Raw genomic sequence first — 22,698 nt, 5'->3', positions numbered from 1 at the left:
CACAAAGCTGGGCCCCAAACATGGAGTAACGTAAGAGTGTTCAAGGTGCTGAACATTCCATCGAGGGCCTGCGTGTCAGATGCATGCTTGCATTCCCACAGGTCTGGCACAAGTACCCCTCCCAAGGCCCTCAGTTAATTGCAGGTTTTATGCTACCAAAAAGCAACATGAACAGCCTCATTTTGGCTCTTGAGCCTTTTGAATACAAGACTGCTGTATGCCAACCCTCCTGTGCCTCCTGCATCCCACCTGCTCTCTGTGCAGGAAATTATGTACTTGTCCTGCCAGGGTCTCACACACACACACAGAGTAAGTTGAGAATAAAACACAACTCCCATAAACAGGAACTTTATTTAACTACATGTTAGATAAAAGGACATATAAATGGACCTTTAAATACATTCAGTTCATCTGAAACAAATTTATATAGAAACCTATTTACATTTCTCCATTATATACTTAAATTATTTTTCAAAGCTTACTACCAATAAAAGGTAATAAATGACCACCTGCTTACACAGATGCATACACGTAAGTTGTCCACAGGGCTAAGTAAAACTTCCCAAGAAACTCAGCTTATTAGATTTCAAAGCAACAGCATGTTCTGAAGGTGCTTTCTTCCAAGCCTTTAATGTGAAGCCTCTGCTGTAGAGATGCTGGAGGTTGGCTTGGAGAAGCTGATTCCAGGGCAGACGGGTCCTTGGTTGTTTGGTGGCTCAAACTTCTGGAACTAGAAGGACCCTTGCAAACCATCACTGAGGCCATGCCCCCACTTCTGCCGACCGGGAAACAGAGGCTTAGGGAGAGGGAGGCACCTGCTTAAGTATCTGCAATGGAGCAGGGACTGGGAACCCAGTTCCCAGGGCCCACCCAGGGGTCCTGACCCTGCCATTATCCTAATTTTTAACCTCTTTTCACCCATTTCCACCCACCAATGGGGCCTGTTTTGAACTCTGTTGTCTGTAAGGTTAAATATATGCTTTCTTAGGCTTGTTGAGATGGTGAAAAACAGTGCAGGATTCCCATGACCATCTTTGTGGAGTCCTGGAAACACCTACACAGGGTTATTTTTACAAGAGGTTTTGTGGCCTGGTGCCCTGCTCCTTCAATAACAAAGCTGACCATTTCGATTTAGCTGACTTATGGGAGCTCAGAGTTTCTAATTTGGATGGAAGGCAGCATTCTGTAGAAGGGAGACTGTAACATCAACCACATAGATTCATCACAAATACACTGTATTTGCTGAAATCTGTCCACCTCTGCTGAATCTAAAGCAAGGTTTCACTAACAAGTGACCAAAAGTGAAAAAAAGCATTATTTCAAGAATTTCCCTAATTCCCAATTAGTCTCTGAGAGAAGTAATGGAATGGACACTGGGTATAAATAATACATGTTTTCCCCTTTCTTTTGAATGAAGCCTGACTTTTCTTCAAAATTTTCCTGGTGATATAAATTCTTCTGAAAGCAATTTCCTTTTTTTGGTCTGTTTTTCAAAACTTGATTTGGTTTTCTTTGGACTTAAAAACCATTGCACCAAAGAACAGATGTCAACATTAAAAAGTATCATCACTGAAAGAGAGAAACAAGACAGAGACCTTCCAGGCTCCAGGTCACATTAGCAAAGAAGGGCTGGGAGAGGAGGGCTGGGAGAAAGAAGGGCTTATCCTTCCCTGTAACTAGAGTGAACACAAGTCATAGCAGCCTTCACTCAGTTTTATAACAGATACAGAAATGGGAAAACATGGAGCAGGCAAGATGTGCTCAACTGAACAGCCCCTGATGCCTTTCCATTCAATATGGCACTTCTAAATTCTGGAAGATCCCAGGGGCTGCCACCCATCTGCCAAGGAGGCACTGCCCATGGTGCTTGCCCTGAATACATGGGAGCATCCAATTTCCATTGGCCAGTCTCGCCTTTCCTCCTGCTCACATGCAAAGCCTCACCCAAAGTCACTCTAGGAGAGATGAGCTAGGCAGAAAGTCTTCCAGGAGGCCTGCCAATCACAGAACACCAAGGGCCTGCCGGGAAGTCCAGTCACCAGCAGTGGATGGTGTGTGGGCAGGTGGAACCCTGAGGCCAGGGAACACAAGAAGATAAAAATATCTTCCTATTAAGGGTTTATTTCAGTTGCTTTTTTTACCCCGGGGAGGCATTTCTTTTTGCAAAAGGAAACCACCTAAAACAACACTTAATTTTTATAATATTAAAAAATAAGTCTCTGACATATAAAAACTGGCCAATTCTTTTTTTCACTCGTTATGTAAGAATGCCATCTCACACGTCTGAGTCTTTCGTGGGGGTCTCTGCTTTGGGGAGGGGTGCGTGCGGGGGTGCCGGCCCATCACAGTACTGGATGTGTGTCCTGGCAGGGCTCCACAGCAGGGTCCACGCAGCAGGCGGCAGTCCCCCGACCTGTGGGACTGTACCTTCAGTGCCAGGAGCGTTAGCAGGTGGCACCAGTGAACTACTGTAAGTGGTACACAGACATGCGGGGCTGGCCCTTACGGAACTCAGTCCTCACCACCTGAAGCCCAGGAGGTGAGAGAGGGCACCCATCACTTCCGCAGGGGAGTGAGCATTTTCCCGAGCGTGGTTTGATTTGAGTGTTTCAGCCTGAAGGAGGCCCTCCCCGCAGTCCCTCGGCCCTTCTGGGGGGCCTCTGCGTTGGCACGGGGGCCCTCGGCAGGGTCTGGGTACTTTCTGGGGGCCCGGGCACTGCTGGTCCGGCGCAGGGTGCTGCTGTCCTTGGGGGTGACGTCCTCAGGGCTGCCCTTCATCCGCAGCTGCCGCTGCGAGGCCGTCCGCGTGAGGCCGGGCGCTTTGGCCACAGGAGGGGAATCCGTTCTCGTGCACCGCGACGAGGAGGCCACCGTGTTTCGGGCGAAGTTGGGCACAGGCGGCGGGGCGCGGGGGGCCGGCGGGGGCTTGGGCTCCTCCTCGGGGTTCTCGGGGCCCTGGGTGCTGGCGCGGCAGATCTTGTTTTCTTCGGGCTTCTGCCTGGGGACATTCCGGAGGGGCTTGGCGCTCGGCTTCCTGGGGGAGGCCCTGGGCGGCGGCGCCACCTCTCTGCCCAGACGCGCGCCGCCGCTCGGCCCGCTCACCCGCGCCAGGCCCTGCTCCTCGGCCGCCGCGGGGCTCTTGGGCGACGGGTCCGAGGCGCCCGCCGCTGAGCTGCGGCGCGGCCACGGCGCGTCGGGGCCGCCGGGGGCGTCGCGCGGGGGGCGCCTCCAGACGGCGGAGGCCCTGCGGGCGCGCGAGATAGGCACGACTCTGCGCATGATCTCGCTCTCCGACGGCGACAGCGTCCGCACCGGCCTGGGGCCCCGCGGGATGCCGCCGGGCCGGGGGACCCCCGGGGCCGCCTCTCTGGGGGGGTTTCTCTTCGGCGCCATCGTGTCCTTCCCTTTGGTGGGTCTGTCCCTGGGAAGGCCGCCCTTGCAGCTGGGCTGGCTCTTCCTGGGGCTGGGGGCGGGCGTCTTCCCGGTGGGGCTGCGAGCAGGGGCGGAGGGCACCTGGCTGCCGCCCGTCTCAGAGGGCACGGAGACGTCCCCTCCGGTCCCGGGCCCCCGGGCCCCCTCTCCAGGTCTGGAGTCGGTGCCCTCGGAGCAGTCCAGGGTCAGCGAGCAGTCGGTGGCGTCCGACATGTAGAACAGGGGCCCAGGATCTTTGCTCTCAGGGTCGCTGCTGCCCGCAGATGCTGGAGCTGCGCCGCTGTCGGGGGCCGCCCCCTCGCCCCCCACAGGCCTCAGCTTGCCGTCGCCGGCCCCAAGGGACGCCGGCTCCCCAGGGCTGAAGTCATTCAGGGTCAGCCCGGGCTTCTCCTCTGGGCCCTTGGGGCCCCGGAGGTCGAACTGGGCCAGCCCAGTCACCAGCTCGTGCTCCCTAATCCCCAGAGCCAATGGCGAGAGCGGCGGGGACCGGGTGGGACCCAGGCCCACAGGCTCGCTATGCCTCTTCCGGAGGACGCCGACCCCACCGCGCCTCGCTCGGGCGCAGCCGGACGCAGGTTCCTCAGGCCGCGGGGCTGCGAGGGGCCAAGCTGAGGGTGGGTCGGGGCCTTCCTCCTGGCCCCCCAAGGCCGGAGGTCTGTGTGTGCGGTTGGAGTCCTGCTCCCTCGGCTCTCCAGGCTCCGTTCCGGCTGCCGAGGGCCAGGCCTGCCAGGGGCTGCTCCGTGGCAAGCTGTTGAACTTGTCGGGCTCCTCCTGGCTGCCGGCGGAGCTTTCCAGGAAGGTCAGCAGCTCCCGGTCGGCGGAGGTGCCCAGGGAGAGGCGGGAGCGGCGAGTGTTGGGGGGTCGGTAGGAGGGGCTGAAGGGCCTGGGGTGCAGGAAAGGGGGCAGGTCCTCCGCGCCCTTCTTGCTCAGCAGCTCCACGTCATTCTCACTGCTGCTCCGGCCGAATCCCCCAAGCTCCCCAGTCGCCCAGGAACGCCGCTTCTGCTCCAGCAGCTCCAGCCGCTGCAGCTGCCTCCGCTCCTGCACCTCCCGGTGGTGGTTGTCCTGAAGGAGGGGTAGAGAGAAGCCCAAGATGCATTAGACACATGGGGCCCATGTGCAATTCCAGAGCCACCTGTCCTGAGACCCCGAGAGACACATGCATGGAGGAAAGACCTGGGTCATGGGCGTGTGTGTGTACACGCACGTGTGGGTAACACTAGGTTCTCCCAAAGCTACTTGGGGATCTGACCCGAGGAGAGCATTTGCCCTGGCCCCTTTAAGTTAGCTACGGTTGTCATCAGATCTCCGGGCCAACCCCAGCTTTCCAGTTGAGGCATTGTCCCCTCAGTGTGGGATGTGATTCCCCATGTGCTCATGGCCTCAACTTCTGGGAAACCCAGTTTTGTTTTTAAGTGGGGCAAGACAGAAAGGGGCTCCTGGAAAGTGTTGTTTAGGTGATCGCAGAGAGAAAAATACTTGGTTGTTAAATACTAAATAATAAATGTTAAATACTAAATACTATGGGAGCCTAAATTTGTACTTCTGTGTTGTATGTATACATCTACACACACACACACACACACACACACACACACATACACACCCTCGCTCATGGGCAACACATTCTACCTATATGTAACGATGGCTTAGATGCTTAAATGTACACACAAGATATTAAGAGGCCTTTCAATCTCTGTTCTTTGAATGCTCTCTGGTAAATAAACACCAGTAAGGCCACGGTGGCTCTGTCCCTCATGCCCCACCCCTTCCCACAATCAGAGAAGAGAATTTGCTTTACAAATCCTTCTGCCTTTCACCCTGCCCCACATACCCAGTCCTCCCCAACACAACTGAACCGGAACAAGCGCACAAAGCCCAGCACACTTTACCGTCTGTGTGTGCACTTCAAACAAATATATTTGTGTCACATAAATGTGTGGTTCTCACAACCCAAATCTGTTCTCACTATTAGCACTTCTTACTTGAAAATCAACTTCCTTAAACAGTAGATTTTCCCTTCCAAGTTTCTGTGAGGCTTTGGCTCTGGCTGGAGACCCTGGGGACCCTTGGGCCCTCTGCTTCTCCTGCAGCCCTGGCTTCAGCCTTCCCGCCGTCCCCTGGTCTCTCAGGCCTTCTCCTTTCAAGGCTGCCTGTAGTGGGGGTGGGACAGCTCCTGGCTCTCTGAACAGCTGGGCTGAGAGCATCACACAGGTGGCCTGGCAGCCTAGAGAATCCTGACTGGGAACGAGGACCTCAGGAAAAGCCAGTTTGGCCTCTACTATCCACCACCACTTCCCCCTGCTGAGCTCACTGCTCGGAAAGGGGAGAGGAAATGTGGCCACAGATTTAGCTTCTTTTCTCTTAGCTGGATAGAGAAAGGAGGGGGTACTTCATTCCTCATCACCACTTGAAACAAAGGGATGTTTTGTTTTTAATTGACAGATGAAAGTTTTGTTTGCAAAGCTAAGCAACCCAGAGTTTTCTGGCTTCTGCACTGAACTCAGGAAATCACTAAAATTGGAGTTTGAAAGGGAAGAAATGTAGCTGCTATGCTTAAGCAGCAGCAGGCTCCCTAAATATTTGAGGATTTCAAAGTCTGCTCTGGTTGCGGACAACATGAGTCCCATGGGGCCAACACCCTGGCCATGGCTATGGTGCTCAAAGCAGGTGAGAGATGGCCTCCCCACCACTGCACAGCAACTTTGAAAGAGGGAATTCTCTCCTGGCCAGGGGCTGAGAGATTCAGGATCCTTAAAGAGCCCTTATAATATCAAGGCGATCATGGAAAGTAAACTTGACTAACACAGTGCTTTTAGGGTATCAAAGCGAGTGTTGGTGTGAGCAGCAAAGTAGGGGAGGCAGCCAAATGCTAGACTCTCGATGATACAGAAGCGCTTCGGGCTGGGACGGCAGAACCACTTCTCATTAATCCTAACCGAGAGCTTAACAACACTGCCCGGGCCAGACTTTCTTGAAACAGCAGAAATGCTGAACCATCTTTCTGCCATAGGCAGAGGGCTGGGTCTGGAAGAAGCAAAATAAAAATCTATACAACTCAGAAAACAGAGATGCCATCAGCCATACCGTCACTGCTTTGTTGAATCTGATACAAAAGTCTCTAAATATCTGAAGGCATTCATCCAATTTCATGGTTTCTTTGTCTTCGCAGAAAAAATCTATAAGGGTGTGGGCTTCCTCCTGGAGCTCTTGTTTCCAGTGCTCCAGTTCTGTCAGCTTTTCCACAGCGAACTGCGGGAAGACAAACAAGGACATGCTGAGGAACACAGCTGGCTGATGAGGCGCTCAGCCTCCTGTCCAGGGCTCAGGGAAGACATGCTCCCAGGTTCAATTTCAGGTCTCAGAAAAGGACGGTTTATTGCAAGTCCTATGCACTCGGAGCCAAGAGGAAAATAATTCAACACAAACAAAACTTTGGGGAAGCCAGGTGAACTCCTGTGTGAGGCCTGGCATCACCCACAGAGACTGAGAAGCTTTAACTTGTAGAATGCCACAGACACAATGTCTACCTCTAATGTCACTGAAAAGGTGACAGATGTATGTTGGTTTTATTAAGTAAAACCCATTCTGCTCCTGCTCTTCATTTCTTTAAAACTGAGCCTTGTACAGGCCAAGAGTTCACATTAGGGCCCCTGGTGGTCCTGACAAGCTGTCCTGTGGAGACAGAGTTTCAACTTACTCCCAAACGATCTGTATCAGGCCAGGTTACGCCCACAGGACTGACACCCCGGTGCCTCGACAAATGCCCTGGCCAGGGCTTCTTACCCCGGGGGTGCTCATCCAAGTGAGCTGAGAAGCTCTGCCTACAGTCCATGCCTGCACTCTAGTTGTGCAATTCAGTAGGTTTGGGTGGACCTACCATTAATATTTTATTAAAATTCCCCCAGGAGATTCTGATGAGTACTCATGGTTACCAATTACTGCCCTATACCAATCCATCTTATTTCCTTCATTTTCTCCTAATTCTTCTAGGACAAACTCCAAGGCCCCTAACAGGTTCAGGTAGAAATGGACATGAAAGAAGCTTGCTTTTCTCCAATGAGCTCCCAACCCTTTCAGAACGGGGATCTATCGGGGGCACAAACACACCTTCTCTGACCAGTATTTCAGTGACATTTAATGTTGAACTGAAATGAGGCAGCAGGCCTGAGGAGCCACAGCCCTAAGCAGACTGGATATTTGGGGTCACCCTGGAATCTCATGTTGCTTTTTCACTGGGGAACAAGGCTCATACGAAGAAGGAATATATGTAAAGCATATTCATCTATAAATCACATACATCATGTTTTTAAAAAGCCTTATATTTAAGAAACTTGTTTTTGAGTGGGGGGCAGGCCTAGGGAGTGGTGAAGCACTAGGTGGCCCCACCTCAAGGAAGGGGATCCTGCTTGAACACGCTCGGTGAGTTCCAGAACCTAAAGAGAAATTCCAAGCAGACTCTTCACATCCCTCCCACTCCAACACATTTTCCCCCTTAAAAGCCCTTTTCTTACACCAAACATTCAAGAGGTAGTAAGAAACCAAAACTATTTAGGAAACCAAATACCAGAGAAAGTAACCATCTGACTCAGGAGCCCGAGGCAGTGTGTGTGCATTCACGCTGTAGTTTTCTTATGGAGGGAAAGGTATTAACTAAGGATAAATCTTTGCCTGTCATTCTTCCATAGGGGAAAAAGGGGATTCCAGCCAAGAACAGCTCAACTGCAGAAAAACAGGACTCTTGACAAGAATCTACACGGGAGTTTATCACCACCTTGTATGGCTCATCATTAGATGGCGTGGGGACCAACGGGACGCCAGGAAGGGGGAACTTAAATGCTCCGTGTCAGCCTTAGGACTTGGGCAAGTGAGACATGTGACTATAGACCTGAAAAATCACTGAGCCCAGAGTTATCTGCCAAGAGTGAGTTTTCTACACAATTAGGGCCACAAATGAAAAAATCCAAAGCTATACTGGCCAAGTGTGATTGATGACAGCAGTACGGCTTCAAATTCAACTTCCCATCTCTAACTTGTCTGCTATGGACCAAAATCCCAAACCAATTTACTCGGTATTTCTCACCAAAGGGCCAAAATCCTGACACAAATCTGCACAACTGCATTCCTGTCATTTTCCTGCTCAGAAACCTTCAGGAGTTCCCCTTAGCTTATAGCACAAGCCAAAGTTTTCAGACTGGCATTCAGAGCCCTCTGTGGCCTAACCCTAACCTACCTTAAAAAATTATATATCCCCTATTTTAAAAGATTGAATTTAAAAAAGAAAAAAAAATAACTGTGTGGAGCTTTTTATTAACAAGATAAAAATGACTGCCATGTTTCTTTCTGGTTAAAATGAGGTAGCCTTTGAAGAGCAGGTTAGAGCAGCAGCTAACATAGAGCTGCTTTTCAACAGAAGCCTTTCTGTGCTACTATTTGGCATAAGATACTAATATTTCATATAAGGACTGGGGAATGAGATATCCAGGAGTCTCATCTTGATGTGCGATGGGCCTTTTTCTCTAAATTGCTGGATTTGTTTCATTTGTCTGAATGTGCTGACTGCTTAGTGATTTCCTTCTTCCTGTTAGTGGTGGCACTTACTTTGTTGTTTCACTTTGAGAAAAATTTGTGCACTTGAAAGGGAAAATTGGAGTTAGGTTACATTTGAAAGAAAATACAAAAAATATATTTAATAATAAAAATAAGCTCCCAGCAGAGCCAAACAAAACATGTGCTGATCGGCACTCACAGTATTTGACGTAGCTGGAGCACCAGTGAATGACTAAAGGCTTAGGTGGGTACGACGTTCGGAGCCCACTGTTCCTTCCCAGTGCCCAGGGCAGCTTGCCACACACATTCTACCTCTCGAGTCTCAAAGCACTGACATTTAAGGTAGTACACCCCTTTGCTGAAGATGGAAAGCATTAAAAAGGTACCACTTTTTTTTAAAATAAGGAAGATAAAAGAAGTACGTCAGACTATGTGATTAGTGAGTCACAAGTCCACTCTGCTGTTTTCTGTTGATGTTATTTGGAGCAGCTCCTGACACACCCTGTGGGGCTGATGTACTTTGGGTGTTGATCAGCACGGCGATCCTGTGCTCCTGCTGTCATTATAAAACATGCCAAAACCAAGCTTGTTTCTTCAATTAAAACAAGGGAAGGAACAACAGCCCAAATTCTCAGGTGTCTTTATGACTTCTATGGGCCTGTGTTGTCCAAAAGTTTGATTAGGAGACAGGAACTCCTACACCATGGTCTAGAACTAAACCTTGAGCGGCCAGGCATAAGTTGCCAAGGGTGGATAAGCAGCATAAGCTGATCCCAGCTCGGTCTGGTGTTGGTGCAATCATGCAAAATGAGCAGGGATAAACAGAGGCCCAGCCCCTAATGTCCTCTGCTGAAAAACCCACCCAGCAAAGAATGGGCCCTGAAATATAAAGTTCCTTTTACTGACTCGGCAGGGGGAGTATGAATGGGAGCTTGCTGCTTCCGCAAACACACCCATGCAAATCTGGCTGGAGGATGAAATCAGAAGGTCTGAGCTCAATCACCCACAAACCTGAAGAAAGTCTTGCATCTGCTGACAAAGTTCACCATCCCGCTGGATGTTTTCCTGTAGCGATCTTGTCCTGACAAACAGCGAGTGCAATTCCGCCTCCGTGTTATCCAGAGATAATCTAAAAGAAGAAAGGGGAAAGTAGGCAGTTGGCATGGGGAAGCCATGTGTCATGTGGGTACACTGAACAAGACTGTTGGTCAACCCTACAGACAGAAGGGAAGAGTTACTACGATTACATTTACTTACTCCTGCATTTAAAGTTCCTTCCTGTGTTTTTTTTAAGAGCCAATGTTTTCCTAAAGACACACACTGGTTCAAAGAGAGCCTGCAGGGACCTTGTTCCCACCAAAACCATGGAACTTGCAAAGCTATTCACAGACAAGATCTGAACACTTTTATGCAATAAGCATTCAAGACTAAAAGCCAGCAAGACTCAGATACTTCCACCCTCCTCTAGCCAATAAACACAGATACAAATCCTCTAACTCATGCAAAGCAAGGCAGCGTATGTTGATGATCCCGACATTCAGGGTAAGGAGTTACTAAGCCCACTCCATGTGGCTTGCCACAGTCAGCCAGAGTGAGCACTCTATGTTTTAGAGAGAACGAATACACAGCTAACAATTCTGCAAAGAAATGGTAGGACCGATTGCAAGGCTTTTGTTAAATACATCAAATCAAGTTCAGTAGTAGAGATGCATGTGGTTTTGCCACCAGGTAAGGAGCATAGGTGAAATTTAAATCCAGGTGGAATTCAATTAGCAAATTCATAAATTAGGATGCTAACCTCATTCCCTTGCCAACTCTACCTTTGCTTTATGCAATAAAGTTTCCCATCTTCACTGGTCACTGGCATTCATCTAGGCTCTGTTTGTACTTCATCTTCCATTTCAAATAAACATATTTTACTAAATAGGTTTATCCCAAAATAATATCTAGCTAAACTTCCCCAGCTAACTCTGACCAGAAATGGCAGCTCCAAAATGTAATGGTTTTATATATATGTGTATATATATATAGATCTTTCTGTACTAGTTGGAGGAAAAAATATTCCTGTACAAATTTAGTAATTCAAAGCCCAAACAGTTTATACCTTGTAAGATGCTCATTCTTTTGGAAGAATAATCTGGTGATCTGTAAATATGAACTATTCACACCCTAGGACTGATAATTGCGTTTTGGGCAAGACATGTGATCTGTAGTTAGATGTTCATAGTCAGTAACATTGAGATACTGGCCAATAACAGGGCTTGGCTTGAAAAGCTATGTTTTCTACATTTGTGCATATGGTTCACAGCTGTCCTAACTGGATACAGTCACTCAGATAATAAGTATATGACATGAGCTAGGTTGATGCATGGAGTAGAGTGTTGGAGCAGATCCCAGGTGGGGCCTAAGGGTATGGGTGTCTCCTCCCAATTCCACATTTGGTAACACCACGTTGGTAACTTTAAAATCAGCCACGGTAGCAGTATTTACACCATGGAAATCATCAAACGCCACAAAGTCAGGACTTTTTTCCCAAAAGGCTAATTATAAAACATCTACTATTGGATGCACAAGTATGTAAATTTAAAAACAAAGAACTCAAAATGACATGTATACACAGATTACAGCTACATTAAAACACACATCTGTACTAGGATCAGAATCAAAGTGATGCCAACAGACCTTGATGTTTGGTAGATATTTTCTCTGTAAAGCTGAGGGACTAATTTAAAACAAAGTCCTTTCACAGCTTTGGTATAGTTCCAACTTCTAATGCAATAGCAAATAAATGTACCGTGTTAGATTCTAAAAGGAAACAGTGATGTATGGTCCTGGAAGGTTGTCTGATATACACCAACTCCCAAGATAACAGACTGTGTGGTTAGAGCTCTATCTTTTGGGTGTAGAGGGATTTGAAGTTCTTAATCCGTATTTTTTTTTAACACTGATGATACTTAGTAGAATAGAGTGCAGTAGGGTTTTTTGAACTGAAAATAAAGATTAGTTTTTCAAACACCCAAATTCCAAAGATGTACAAACATCTCTGTAAGCACACTTACAGAGGTCTGCAAGTTCAACAAGACAAAACTTTTTTAAGTTCAAACTTGAATCCAAAAATTATAAAATATTCATTAGTTTTCATAAGGTAGTAAAAAAAAAAACCCTTGAATTCTTACAATTCACTTTCCATCTTTGTTGCTTACCTAGCAGCCTCCTGAACATGGTGCAAGTTTTCAGAAAAGTCTAGAAGAATGGCGTCTTTCTTTTGGGCTTCCTGGAACAAAAACAGACGTTCCTCTCACTATGTGGACAAACTGAAGGAGACAATTTTCTCAGGGCTTAAAAGAATATTAAAATGAGTTCCTATTTTTATGCTTAATACATCCAAAGCAATTCACTGCAACATGAACTCTGATATTCTTAGTAAGATTTACCGGAACTGCCCTACTCTCAAGATACATTTAACTCCCCAGAGCAACTGATCCTGACGTGAAATACAATTCATGTGCATGAAAACTCAAAGGAAAAGGGTGGCGGCTTACCAGGGCCCATTGTTTCTCAGAGAATCCAATATATTCCTGCTTAAATACCTCCCAGACCCATGAGTGTGCCTTTAAACGACCGAGATACCTTCAGCTGTTAAACCAGTTTGCAAACTGAGTTTAATCAGAAGGTGCACAAGCCACGGAGATGTTTGGATTCTTCCTGTTCAGAGGGCACAAGGAAAGTAGCTATGAAGGAAGCAATTACCAACTTGGGAAACTTCCTCACATGGGAGGGCCAAGCTACACAGAGCCCCTGATACACGGGTCTGGAAAGGCTGCCAGGTGACTACCTGCAAGGCCCGTGGGGTGAGGAGCACACTGTCTGGTTTTAATGTCCTGAAAACTAACTTTCAGTGAGTCCTGAGTTGACATATCCCCTGTCTTTGGAAGAATACAGTATAACAGTGCGTCCTATTCATCAAGAGCTTACTGCATGTTGAACACTGAGCCATGCACTTTACAGAATTATCTCCCTCAGCGCTCTCAGTTACCCGGTTTTGAGGGGAGTATCACCACCCTTATGAAGAAATTGGGGGTCTTAAGGCTTAAGCCACCTGTCTGATAAAGTACAGCTAATAAAGGACAAGTTAAAATCTCCCTGCCCACATGGGAAACATGCATGAGCAGGCTTCCTCCCCAGGCCGGAGCCATGCCGGCCGCGTGACGGCTGTCAAAGTGACGCCGTGATCCAAAGAGGGAAAAACAATTCAGTACGATTCTTCATTTGAGACAACGGAACAGCAGAGACAACTGTCCTTGGCTGACTTTCCACCTTGTGACTGTAGCTAACACTTGAACATGGGTTTGCCCTGCCCAGGTCCACTTACACGCAGATTTTTTTCAATAAATACACTGGAAAATTTTTTGGACATGTGACAATTAAGAAAAACATTTTTTCTTTAACTTGCATAATTGTAAGAATACCACATATAATACGTGTAACACACAAAATGTGCTAATAGATAGTTTATATTATCAGCAAGGCTTACAGTCAACCATAGGCTATTAGCTAAGTTTTTAAGGAGTCAAAAACTGTACATGGGTTTGCAATTGCTTGGGGGTCAGAGTCCCTGACCCCGAGTTGTTCAAAGGTGTACTGTAGTTATTTTGGCATCACATAGGCCCAGTCCAAACTGAAAGTGATGGACAGGGTTGGGGCCCCAAACCCTGTGCCAGCGGCAAGCACTCAGACCCCCAGTCAGACGGGGCAAAACAGAAGTGCTTTTGTCACTTGCTCATACTCCCTCACTGTTGGCACTGAACTGGTCATAGATCTAGTCAGTTCATCAGAAATGTTTCCTCACCCAGGCCTCCACTCTCATCCCTATGGCCGTTACTGTAATTCTCAACTGCCACCAAGCAATTAGACAGCCAACTGCCACCAAGAGGTATGCCTATTGCTCATTCTCTCTCCACTCCAACCCATCCATATTACCTTCTTTTCCTAGAAACAAACAAACCTGGTCATGCCATTATGCTGCCCACGAAGTCTGTTGGCTCTGCATTGCTAAATCTAAATCCAAACTTGAAATCCAAATCCCCCAGCTTCAGGATTTGAATATTTAACCTGGCTTCAACTCTGACCTCTGCCTCACTCACCTGACCCAACCACTTGCCTCCAGTCCCACAACCCTAGGCTCCTCTGAACTCAGGAATTTGCAAATAGTGCTCCTGCAAATAGAACCTTCTTGGAACCTGCCATGACCTTTCCAAACTCTGTTTGATGCCCCCTTACACCTTGGAAAAACTTTGCCACCTCTGCTGGGGATTGGCACCCATTCTCTCTCTCTCTCTATTAATTACTTCCACATACCTGGGCAACAAAGTGCAGAAGATTCATCCCAGGTTTATTTGCTTTTGTGTCTGCCAATTTGAGCAAAGAAGACAGTTTAAATCCTACTGCATTGCCAGCATACCCTCCCTAAAGAAGACAATCAAAAGAAAAAAGATATATACATGTGCCTTTAGACAGACAAATAAAGTTGGAAACAAAATTTTCATTTGTTTGAATTTTACTTACTGCATTCATGATATTCCCCGCCTGAAGCACCAAGTGTAAGATTGAATGCAGCTCCTCACATGATATCAGTTCTGTCAACAAGAACACAGCACAGCACCTTAGAGAAGCCTTTGGCTTCAAGGCACAAAAGAGAGCTACCACATTCAAGTTCAAGGGTGTCTGAACTGAGCTCTGACATAAATTGCATATAAAGACTGGAAAAAAAAAAACAAAGCAGCACATTCTGCAGTAGAGGTAATGCTTCATTTGCCACTGGCGTTGCAGGTCCTAGCGTTCAGCTGGGAATCCGCTACCTAGGGCACCTCACTATCACAGAATACTTCAACAGTGAAGACTTCCAACTGGAGGAAAACGCAAAGGCCTTATGAAAAACGGCACACTGTGTCAGAAGAATAACTTTTTTCTCAGCAGTTCTGTCTGGTTTTTTTTCCTTTATATCCACTAGCCTTTGAGACTATACTTACGTACTATGAAAACTAACGGTGAGTAATATTTTGCTTAGTCAATGAGCTGTGAGGAGATAAAAAATAAACAGGCTGAAATGACATGTAAATAACTTGCAGAGCACCAATCCTTAGGGGCCAGGCCCTCAGAGAATCTTTCCCTTTATTCCAGAATTAAACATTATATTTGGATTGGCTTAAAGACTTAAAAAGGAACCTACTTGTCATTGTAGTATATTGGTAAACAAATTCTTTAAACAGAGCATCGTTTATACCTGTAACCTATTCAGATAAATATTATTAAAAACTGCTAAGTATTTGAAAAGTTAAAATGTTTGATTATCAGAATTACAGTATCTATAGATAAGAAAATATCACCTATGATGTTTTTAAGTTACTATTCTCCATTAAGTGTGGCATTACTGTCAAAAAATTACATTTGGATCGCTGCCTATGTTACTTATCTAAGAAGGCCAGTTTTTGAAGGGCAACCAGATAAGAAACGTTTCCACCACACCCACAAATTTGCATTGCTCAATATGAAAACATACTCTTCCATCTCTACTTGAACAAGAGGAACAACCCTTACAAAGTTTCTACAATAGCCTTGGAATATAGGAAGAAACTCAAAAGGCCTCTATAAATTAATTCTTAGTCTTTTCTAAACAAACAAACAAAAAATATGATGAACTGAAGGGAAAACTTCTCAACAGAGGCCAGAGCAACTAAACAGGAACACCAAGGAGGAATAAACAGTTCTACAACAATAAGGAGAAATCCAGAAACAGACCGCGGGGCACCCAGAGGCTGGCACTCATGAATTCTGGACGAGGTGAAGGCCAGGGAGTGCAAAGACTGCCTGGGAGACAGGAGGAGGGGACACAGAAATGCCGGGCTGGCATTCACTGTGTCAGGAACACCAAGACCCACACTCCCGTCCCTAAGGAATGAGACCTTAAGAGCAACTCTGAGGAGTCTATCCAAGCTGGGCAAACAAAACTTGGCAAGGTGCTCAAAGAAATGGGATTGACCAATATGCCCCTCTCAAACTCGAACAGTCCATCAGCTGTTAGAGTCCTGAGTGGAAGTAGGTGGGAGAAGACAGACGAAGCAGAAACATGAGGAACCCTGGCAGAGGGGTCACAGCCCCACTGAAGATGCTGGGGGCAGAGGGGTGCGGTGGGGGTCGGGTATGGGGCAGGGAGGTCTGCTTCAGGAAAAGCAGAGTCCTGGGCACCAATAGAGGCCAGAGCATGGGAGGAAAGACATGCCTGCCAAGCTGGGAACACGTGACACCACGCATACACACTCTGCACACTACATGTACCCAGAAAGCCAAGCGAGGAGGGAACAAGGGTAAGCTGCAACCAGCAAGATTCACTCTGAAGCTTGAGATGAAAGAAACCCCTTCTGCTATGGGAGGATGATATGCCAATCAATCGACTGGTTGATCTGTCAATTAATTAAGTCATTCATTAACTAAGAGGGAGAGGAAATGCAAATAAACCTTAAATGTCATCCCTGGTGTATCAGAAGTGGGACTTTGCATTTTTCTCATTCCAACTGAATAGTTTTTAAAAATAAACTGCTACCATTTGACCCAGTAATTCCACTCCTAGGAATTTACCCAAAGAAAACAAAATCTCTGATTCAAAAAGATAAATGCACCCTTATGTTTATTGGTGCACTATTTGCAATAGCCAAGCTATGGAAGCAACCTAAGTGTCCATCAGTAGATGAATGGATAAAGAAGATGTGGTATATATGCACAATGGAATATTATTCAGCCATAAAAAGAAAAGAAATCCTGCCATTTACAACAGCATGGATGGAGCTAGAGGGTATTATGCTCAGTGAAATAAGCCAGGGCAAAGAAAAACAAATACCATATGATTTCACTTATTTGTGGAATATAAAAACAAGACAAAACAGAAGGAACAAAACAGCAGTAGACTCATAGACACAGAAGTGACTAGTCGTTACCAAGGGGGAGGGGTTGGGACAGGTGGGGGGTGGGAGGGTGAAGGGGATAAAGGGGCACAATAATTCGCAATCACAATGTAAGTTGGTCACAGGGATGGTAGTACAGCATGGAGATTATAGTCAATGATTCTGTGGCATGTTACTAGTTGATAGATAGCAACCATATTAGAGGGGGTGAGCATTTACTATAGGTAACTGTTGAACCACTGTGTTGTATATTTGAAACCAACAGAGGATTATATATCAACAATACTTTAAAAAAGAGAAAAAAACTGCTACCAAAATTTAAAAAAACAAATTACATGAAGCATCACAAATTTACTTACCTTTTGTAGCAGTTCTTAGAATTGTTATATCTGTGTATAGAGAAGAACAAGAAGGTAAAAATTCCTTCTTTAGCACCATGGCTTCAATCCGAAGTGAATAGCTAAAAAATAAAATGTAAAACTGTAGACAATGATGCCACTCATTAAAAAGCCTGTCTGCCAAGAACAATGATCAGTGGTCCTTACTTTGGCACCTGAATTAAGTAGTGCAGAAAGGAGTCTGCCAGGGACAGCTTGGACACATCTCCACTAAATGTTTTTAATTTCTTTATCTAAAAGACAAATGGAAAAGAGGGGAGAAAAAATATAACTTGCGATTAAAAGGTAACATTATGTTAAATTTCATCCTATAATTCCTTTAAGGAAATAGCATTTCTATGCTAAATTCAAATTAATACAAAGGTAAATCTAAGACAGAAAAGGTAATCATCACAACTACTCCTGTGCTTTTCAAAAGAAGACAACACAAATCAGAAAGAGATGAGCTGGGTCACTTATGTGGGTATAAGCAGTCCCATGAACTGCAGCCGGAGCTCTCAAAGAGGAGGCTGCAGTGTGGTTACTAAAGGGAGACGGCAAAGAGTCAGTTCAAAGGATGAACACGTCTGCAAGTTAAATAGGGAAGGGAGACAGACCGTTGTTTGAGAAAAGAAGGAAGAAACTGGGTAGTCAACATAACATGGCCCTTTAGGTCATAAATTAAAAAACTCTTATTATTTTGAGTATTTTGGATATTAAATGTGTAGACTAGGTGAGGCCTAATACAGCTCTCCTTCCTGTGGTGAAGCTTCCCCTCTCATGTAACAGCATCACAGGCAGGGACCACTGCACGTCGAGGTGGGGACACCCTGGCTCCCCATCGGGAAGATAAAAAAGAAACGAGCTTAAGCAACTGAAAGATCAATGTCAGGATCTCCCATGACAAAAAAATCAGGTAATAAAGGAGTATGTGCAATAGGACCCCATTTCTATAATCTAAAAAGGTGCCTTACGCTCATGACCCATGCACATACTACTCACCCAGGAAAAAGACTAAGTGGCCCACCTGTGGGAGGTGACAGCATGGCAGTGATCATTATATTCCCCAGCCGCTCGCTTTTATTTTCTAGAATGTCTACGATGAACATGTATTACTCTTGTAAAAAATTAAACTAAAAGTTATTAAACACACTAATATTCTTTCAATTGTAGCAAAAAAAAAAAAGCTTTCACAGCAGTATAACCAACCAGCAAGCAGGAGAGGCTGAGACACAGAAAAAGTTCTCCATCTTCAACAGAGGGCAAGTCATGGCTTCCCCACACAGAAACCCGGACCAACGCAATGGCAAAGACACTCTTACATCCACCGAACTAGGGTCTGCCAACAAAAATACTTCATGGTAAGAAGAACTTTAAGCCTGCTATTAAAGTAGATGGACTATCTTTGCAGCTAACTGTTCCCAATAAGCACTGACCACCTTTTACTATTCTTTGTAAACTTACTCCCTTCCACCCCTGCATAATGCTGCATGCCCATAAAAATGATGTCAAAGCCTCTTGAAAAATAGGACATGATATTTCAAAAACAGAGGAGGGAGTATCTGCAAAGATCCAAACTAACAGAAATATCTGTATCAATGACCTGAAAACACAAAATGTAGCAATACAGATGCACACCTAGTATTCAGCCTGGTCTTTACATTTTTTCAAAATGGGCAGAAAATAGACATTTAAAGAATTGCACTATTCACCATTAGGATAGCAAAGTGAATTTACCATTTTTGGCCATACTAAATTTAAGGGCAAATGGAGCTTCAGGATTAGCTAAGCTGGAATCAGTGCCAAGATGCTAAACTGAAAAGCCATAGGATGAATTCTGATCCTTTCTGAACTAGAGTTTAACAATTCACTATATATGGGCAGGGGCAGAGGGAGGTTGTACCTTTTATAAGACCATATATGCAGCATGTGCAAAGCCTCTGAAAATATAAGCAGTTTTCTGTCTAAAGCATAAGAACCAGGTCATGATAAGTAAACTTGGTAGATACTTCTATTAAACATGTGCTAAACTGTAACTGCACAATGATTAATCTCCTTCACTTATGTAGAGCTAAAAATGTTTATGGATTTCAAGAGAATGGTGATGGAAGGATAGTATTCAATTTAAATGCCATGTATACAGTTCTTAATTCTATTTCAAAATGAAATTTATGTTCATTAAGATGGATTACTGTGCCTTCACAGTGGTAGGGAGGTAAAAAAGAGAGGTGAACAAGCGCTGTAATTATTGTGGATTCTCATCATCATCAGAAAGCACTTATCAAACATTGCTAGGCATAATTTGGTTGGCTGAGTCAAGTGACTCTCATTATGACCTGGCTGTGCCCGTTTCTGTCCTAACAGCAAACAGCTCACTCTTAAAACTCACACCTTCCAAAGGGCAGGCCTCCTGAGCTACTGATTCCACTCACAGGGCCTTGAAACAGCAGGATTTCCACCGACAGCCCCGCCCAACAGAGGACCCTGGGGCTTCCTCCCAGTCATTCCCCTCCCAGGGGCAAAGTAAACTAAGAAGGTAGGAATGAGGTGATAAAAATGTCAGAGGAGGCAACTCAACCAGCTTCAGCTTCCAGAGAGAACAAAAAATATCTACCACCTTCGAGTCCTGGATCCTGACGCTGAGCCAGGGAGGAGGCACCAGACCCAACAGAGGGAAGGGCTGGCAGGCGAGGCGGGAGCTCCCTTCCACCATCTGCCTGGCTTCTTGTACACAGACCTCTTCCCTGTCCCCTCCCTGGACATGGGAATATTTTTAAGGACAAAGAGCTCACTCCCAGCCGTTGCTTTTATTTCTGGGTCTACCTCCCTCCTCCGCAAGTTTAAACTATGAGTTGGAGGCATGATGAACAAACGTGCCAAATAAAAGATTTGTGGTGAAGGGCAGAAAAATCCTGGAAACAAATTAACCTTCGGTTGGCTTGTTCTGCTGAGAAGGCAGGAGAGAAAAGAGCTGTTTCCGTTCATATTTTTCAGCATGCTGATAAGATTACAGTATTATTCAAGTGACACTTGCTCACACCAGGACTCTGTGATAGCCGCGGTGATGAGGAGGCTGGGGGCCTGCGTGGGGCCAGCCATCGTTCTTGAAGACCTTTGCCCTTCCTTCCTCAAAGGGAGGTAGTGGAGCACAGCAGAAGGAACTGCACCGGGGTAGGACTAATCAGGGTTCAAATCCACCTTCCTCTGAGGCCTGTCAATCATGTGACACCAGACAAATTCTAGCTAACCTGTGTGCACCTCAGTTTCTCATTCTTTTAAGTGAGGCATATCTAATAATAAGATTAAGTGAAAAGGAGACACAAAATAATCATGGCTGTGCTTTAATGACTTTCTATGTGCCAGGCAGTGGGCTAAGCACTTGAAATATGTTACTTGCATGTTTGAATTTTGCCCTGTCCGGCGCCTGAAACAGGGGGACACTCAATAAATGTTGCTAAAAACAAGCACGGAACATTACACAGCAGGCTTGGGAACATGCAGTTCTGCAGACACTTATGCATTTATTAGCATATTTCTGTCACATTCCTAAGTCTCTCTCACTTGGCCCTGCCTCCTCCTGGCCTCATGTCCATCCTCCCAGCGCCAGAGAGCCTGCAGGGCCGGCTCTGGGCCCCGTGGTGCCACAGCCTCACAGTGCTCACGACAAAGCCATCTGTCCTCGCAGTGTCCCCCCTTCCTGAGGTGGCTCTCACGAAGTGCCAGACCCCCTCTGGCAGCAGGACCGCCTGGAGTGGTTTAGGGAGGGGCACCCAGCAGCCCCGGGACTGTCAGCAGGTTCCTGCTGAAGGAAGCTCCCAGTTGAGTTTGGAGGGTGTGGTGAGCTGAAGCCAGGAGCCAGTAATGAAAACAAGAAGTGTGACCAAGCTTGTCAGATATTCGGACAGGGTGACCCGGCAGCAGACGGGTGACAGAGAAGCAGCTGTGGCCTGTTCAGTGGCTGGGAAGGCATTTCACGATCCCACCGCAATGTTTCATCTCAGCAGGATGCTGTCGCAGGGTTAGCTACTTGTCTGGGGGTGAGAGAGGGCCTGGGGCTCGGGGCAGCTGTGGAAGGGGGTTTAGTCACTTTGCCCTCAAACTCTCCCCTTTGAATTACATCCCACATGCAACTCAAAAAGCAGAGTTCTTTCAAATGTGAGAGGTTTGACAGCTAAGCTGATTATCCCTTAGTTTTCCACAGCCTTTGCATTTTCCCATCACCATTGCATTTTAAATTAGAAATGATATTACTCAAACTACATCTGATCTCCCATCTCATCACGGCAGGAATCTGGCAGCCCTTATGCCTATCCACCACTTAGTTAGAAATGTAGAGCTTTCAGAGCACTTTCACATGCAGTCTCAAATCAGACGCTCACTTTGGAAACGATGAGGTCAGAGCAGTCCGAGGGAGGGGTCCCGAGAAAAGCCCAGGCAGGAGTAAGACTTGCAGGACAGCTAAGTCTTTTAAAACTCAGATTCATTAATCAAATTTACCAAGTATCATAATTCTTCCAAGTGGTAAAGATACCTCAAGACAAATGCTGGGCATAGAAGCTACAGGGCATAAATATGCAAAGAAATAAAAAGCTAACCATTTCAAACAATAAGGCTTCTCTCTCACTTACCAACTTTACATTTGCCTGTATGGCCCCGGAAGATGACTGGTTAGCCAGAGACGGGTAAGATTCCTCAAGGGAGGAACAACCTAAGACAGGCACAGTCACAGGGGGGCCATCTGGTGAGAAATTGGGGATCAACAGAGGTGAGGCTTAGAACCTCTCTCCCCCCGTTCTGAGAGAAATCTTCTGCATCCGTGGATGTTTTATTGCCCTTGTCTAGCTTGGATTAACACATAGTCTACAGGCACACACCTGATCATCTACATTTGCTCTCTTACAACACTAAACTATGTTTTCTACCTTTATCTTGTATCTACCTACCACTTCAGCATTTTATTAAAAATAATAATAATAAAGAGAGAAATGTGGTATCCACATATAAATCAAGTATAAAAATCAAATGAGTATTCATATTTGAACTGACTGTTTATAGTTCATAATGTATGAGCAAAACCGAAAGTTTCTGTGATGACTGCCCTTGTACTGTTCACCATGTAAGAACTTATTCACTATGTAAGAATTTGTTCTCCATGTAAGAACTTGTTTGTTATGCCTCGGAAGATTGGAGACTGATGAAAATTAGGCTTGGGGTGGATTAATGATTGTGCATTGAGTATTGACTCCCCTATACAGAATTTTATTGTTGTTAACAACCATTTGATCAATAAATATGAGAGATGCCCTCACACACACACACAAAAAAAGTATACACTTCCAATGGTAAAATAATAAGTAACTGGGATGTAATGAATATAGTCA

General features: G+C 45.9%; 1 protein-coding gene across 4 annotated transcripts in view; it reads right to left on the bottom strand.

Annotated features, from left to right (window-relative positions):
* Nucleotides 1-332: 332 nt before the first annotated feature.
* Nucleotides 333-22,698, bottom strand: part of FHDC1 (FH2 domain containing 1) — a 39,461-nt gene continuing 17,095 nt past the window's right edge. For all 4 annotated transcript variants that reach the window (XM_036887792.2, XM_036887794.2, XM_036887791.2 and 1 more), the window contains exons 5-12: nucleotides 17,486-17,571; nucleotides 17,300-17,400; nucleotides 14,548-14,618; nucleotides 14,341-14,448; nucleotides 12,186-12,256; nucleotides 9,994-10,111; nucleotides 6,520-6,684; nucleotides 333-4,497 (exon numbers count right to left, since the gene is read on the bottom strand). In XM_036887792.2, coding sequence (XP_036743687.2) covers nucleotides 2,557-4,497; nucleotides 6,520-6,684; nucleotides 9,994-10,111; nucleotides 12,186-12,256; nucleotides 14,341-14,448; nucleotides 14,548-14,618; nucleotides 17,300-17,400; nucleotides 17,486-17,571 — 2,661 coding nt within the window. In that variant the 3' untranslated portion in view covers nucleotides 333-2,556. The remainder of the gene's footprint in view (nucleotides 4,498-6,519; nucleotides 6,685-9,993; nucleotides 10,112-12,185; nucleotides 12,257-14,340; nucleotides 14,449-14,547; nucleotides 14,619-17,299; nucleotides 17,401-17,485; nucleotides 17,572-22,698) is intronic.

The sequence above is a fragment of the Manis pentadactyla genome, chromosome 1 (genome assembly GCF_030020395.1).
Source record: "Manis pentadactyla isolate mManPen7 chromosome 1, mManPen7.hap1, whole genome shotgun sequence".
Taxonomy (NCBI): Eukaryota; Metazoa; Chordata; class Mammalia; order Pholidota; family Manidae; genus Manis; species Manis pentadactyla.
This window is presented reverse-complemented; position numbering and strand designations above follow the sequence as displayed.